The sequence below is a fragment of the Chiloscyllium plagiosum genome, chromosome 18, assembly GCF_004010195.1.
Source record: "Chiloscyllium plagiosum isolate BGI_BamShark_2017 chromosome 18, ASM401019v2, whole genome shotgun sequence".
NCBI classification, from domain to species: Eukaryota; Metazoa; Chordata; class Chondrichthyes; order Orectolobiformes; family Hemiscylliidae; genus Chiloscyllium; species Chiloscyllium plagiosum.
The window spans coordinates 1,420,383-1,423,710 of NC_057727.1; the positions used below are offsets into that span (position 1 = coordinate 1,420,383).

Here is a 3,328-nt window from a genome sequence, read left to right on the forward strand (position 1 = left end):
GTACTGATCCACTGATAGTGCAGCACTCCCTCAGCACTGACCCTGTGACAGTGCAGCACTCCCTCCGTACTGATCCACTGATAGTGCAGCACTCCCTCAGCACTGACCCTCTGACAGTGCAGCACTTCCTCAGCACTGACCCTCTGACAGTGCAGCACTCCCTCAACACTGACCCTCTGACAATGCTGCACTCCATCTGCACTGACCCTCCAACAGTGCAGCACTCCGTCAATACTGACCCTCCAACAGTGCAGCACTCTGTCAATACTGACCCTCTGACAGTGCTGCACTCCGTGAGTAGTGACCCTCTGATAATGCAGAACTCTGTCAGTCCTGACCCTCCGACAGTGCAACACTCCGTCAGTACTGACCCTCTGACAGTGCGGCACTCCGTCAGTACTGACCCTCTGACTGTGCAGCACTCCCTCAGTACTGACCCTCCACAGTGCAGCACTCCATCAGTACTGACCCTCTGACAGTGCAGCACTCCCTCAGTACTGACCCTCCGACAGTGCAGCATTCCCTCAGCACTGACCCTCCGACAGTGCGGCATTCCCTCAGCACTGACCCTCTAACAGTGCAGCACTCCCCCAATACTGACCCTCTGACAGTGCGGCGATCTCTCAGTGCTAACCCTCTGACAGTGCAGCACTCCCTCAGTACTGACCCTCTGACAGTACGGCGCTTCCTCAATACTGACCGTCTGACAGTGCAGCACTCCCCCAGTACTGACCTTCTGACAGTGTGGCACTCCCTCAGCACTGACTTCTGACAGTGCGGTGTTCCTTCAGTACAGATCCTCTGCCAGTGCGGCACTCCCTCACCACTGAACCCCCAACAGTGGGCGCTCCCTCAGTATTGACCCTCTGACAGTGTGGCACTCCCTCAGCAATAACCCTCCGACAGTACAGTGCTCCCTCAGCACTGACCCTCTGACAGTGCAGCGCTCTCTCAGTACTGATCCTCTGACAGTGCAGCGCTCCCTCAGCACTGACTCTCTGACAGTGCAGCACTCCCTCAGCACTGACCGTCTGACAGTGCGGCACTCCCTCAGTACTGACCCTCTGACAGTGCAGCATTCCCTCAGCACTGACACTGACCCCTCTACAGTGCAGCGCTCTCTCAGTACTGATCCTCTGACAGTGCAGCGCTCCCTCAGCACTGACTCTCTGACAGTGCAGCACTCCCTCAGCACTGACCCTCTGACAGTGCAGCGCTCCCTCAGTACTGATCCTCTGACAGTGTGGCACTCCCTCAGCCCTTACTCTCTGACTGTGCAGCACTCCCTCAGTACTGATCCTCTGACAGTGTGGCACTCCCTCAGTACTGACAATCTGACAGTGCGGTGTTCCCTCAGCACTGACTCTCTGACAGTGCAGCACTCCCTCAGCACTGACCGTCTAACAGTGCAGCGCTCCCTCAGTACTGATCCTCTGACAGTGTGGCACTCCCTCAGCCCTGACTCTCTGACAGTGCGGCACTCCCTCAGCACTGATCCTCTGACAGTGCGGTGTTCCCTCAGTACTGACTCTCTGACAGTGCGGCACTCCCTCAGCCCTGACTCTCTGACAGTGCAGCACTCCCTCAGTACTGACCCTCTGACAGTGCGGTGTTCCCTCAGCCCTGACTTTCTGACAGTGCGGCACTGAGTATTGAGTGAATAACTCACGCTACTCATGCCATCTGGGCTCGTCAGACAGATCTGAGTTTACCTGGCAATATATTTTCCCACCTGTAATATTTGTGTTAACCTGTGTGTTTTTGTTTGGATTATTTGTGAATGGGATAAAAGTTTAAGTTTGTTCATAATAGTTGTGTAATTAATAATCCAGCTTCTTTGTAAGTTTGTTCAAGTCGGTCTTGATTAAAAATAATATTACTTAGCCTCTTCACAATGAAACCTGATGTGTGTTAATTTTGTGTCTGAATTGCAGTCGATCAGGTCAGTTGATTTCATTGGTTCAGTTCAGTTAAGGGACAAATTGTGAAGTAGTGGGACTCAATGAGCAGCACCCACTTCACAATGGGTCATGGCAATGGGAAGACCAGAGTGAGGAGCAGACCCATGGAAATGGGTGTGTTGGCTGGGAAGATGTCCACTTTTGTTGGTTTCCTAATGAATGTTGGGTGGTTGTTCCTGTCCAGTACTCACTGACCATGAAGAAGGATGAAATGCGGAAATTGGATGAAGTGGCTGCAGCAGAGGAGATGAAACTGGAGAAGGCTGAGCAGTATCTTGAGGAAGACGCGGCCATGTTTGACGAGTTCCTGAAAGAAAATGACAAGAACTCTGTGGAAGCAATGCGAATGTGAGAATGTAATCTTTTAGTCCCCTGATAAAATATCTACAACATGTTCGAGTGAAACTGAAGTTTTCTCCAAAGGGGTGGTTTGTGATAGAAGTATTCCCGATAAATTAGAAGGCTGTGGGATATTGGTGTCTCTGGCTGGGTCAGTATTTATTGCCCGTCCCTAGTTGCCCCTTGAGAAGGTGGGGGGGTGAGCTGCCTTCTTGAACCGCTGCAGTTTTCAAGAAGGAGTTAAAAGTAGTCATTAGGGCTATGGGGATCAAAGAGTATGTGGGAACATGATCTGGAGGTGCCGGTGTTGGACTCGGGTGGACAAAGTTAAAAATCATACAACACCAGGTTATAGTCCAACAGGTTTATTTGGAAGCAGTAGCTTTCGGAGCGCTGCTCCTTGCAGGTGATTGTGGAGATAAGATTGTAAGACAAAGAATTTGTAGCAAAAGTTTACAGTATAATGTAACTGAAATCATATATTGAAAAAGAGCCGGATTGTTTGTTAAGTGTGTTATCTTTTAGAATGACAATGTTGGTTTCAGTTCTTTCATATAAAAATTGCAAAACTTGTTTTAAAAGTTACATTCTCAAGCTATCCCCATTCAGTATTCATGATTTAGAGATGCCGGTGTTGGACTGGGGTGTACAAAGTTAAAAATCACACAACACCAGGTTATAGTCCAACAGGTTTAATTGGAAGCACTATTTTCGGAGCGCCGCTCCTTCTTCAGGTGGTTGTGATGAATCACCTGATCAAGGAGCGTCGCTCCGAAAGCTAGTGCTTCCAATTAAACCTGTTGGACTATAACCTGGTGTTGTGTGATTTTTAATCCCATTCAGTATGATACCCATGAGGAGGGCCTCAACCAGGACCTTGGGTTCATGTCACACTACAGGGGATCCCAGTGCACTACACACACACCCTCTCACAGTAACACCCCCCCCCAACACACACACTCAGACTCTCTCATATACTCACACATAAACACTCTCACAGACTTAAACCCCTTTACACTCACACTCAC

At 49.8% G+C, this 3,328-nt stretch overlaps 1 protein-coding gene across 1 annotated transcript in view; it reads left to right on the forward strand.

Annotated features, from left to right (window-relative positions):
• cfap100 (cilia and flagella associated protein 100) overlaps positions 1-3,328 on the forward strand; it is a 58,560-nt gene that overhangs the window by 38,060 nt on the left and 17,172 nt on the right. The window contains exon 6 of the mRNA XM_043708613.1: positions 2,146-2,309. Coding sequence (XP_043564548.1) covers positions 2,146-2,309 — 164 coding nt within the window. The remainder of the gene's footprint in view (positions 1-2,145; positions 2,310-3,328) is intronic.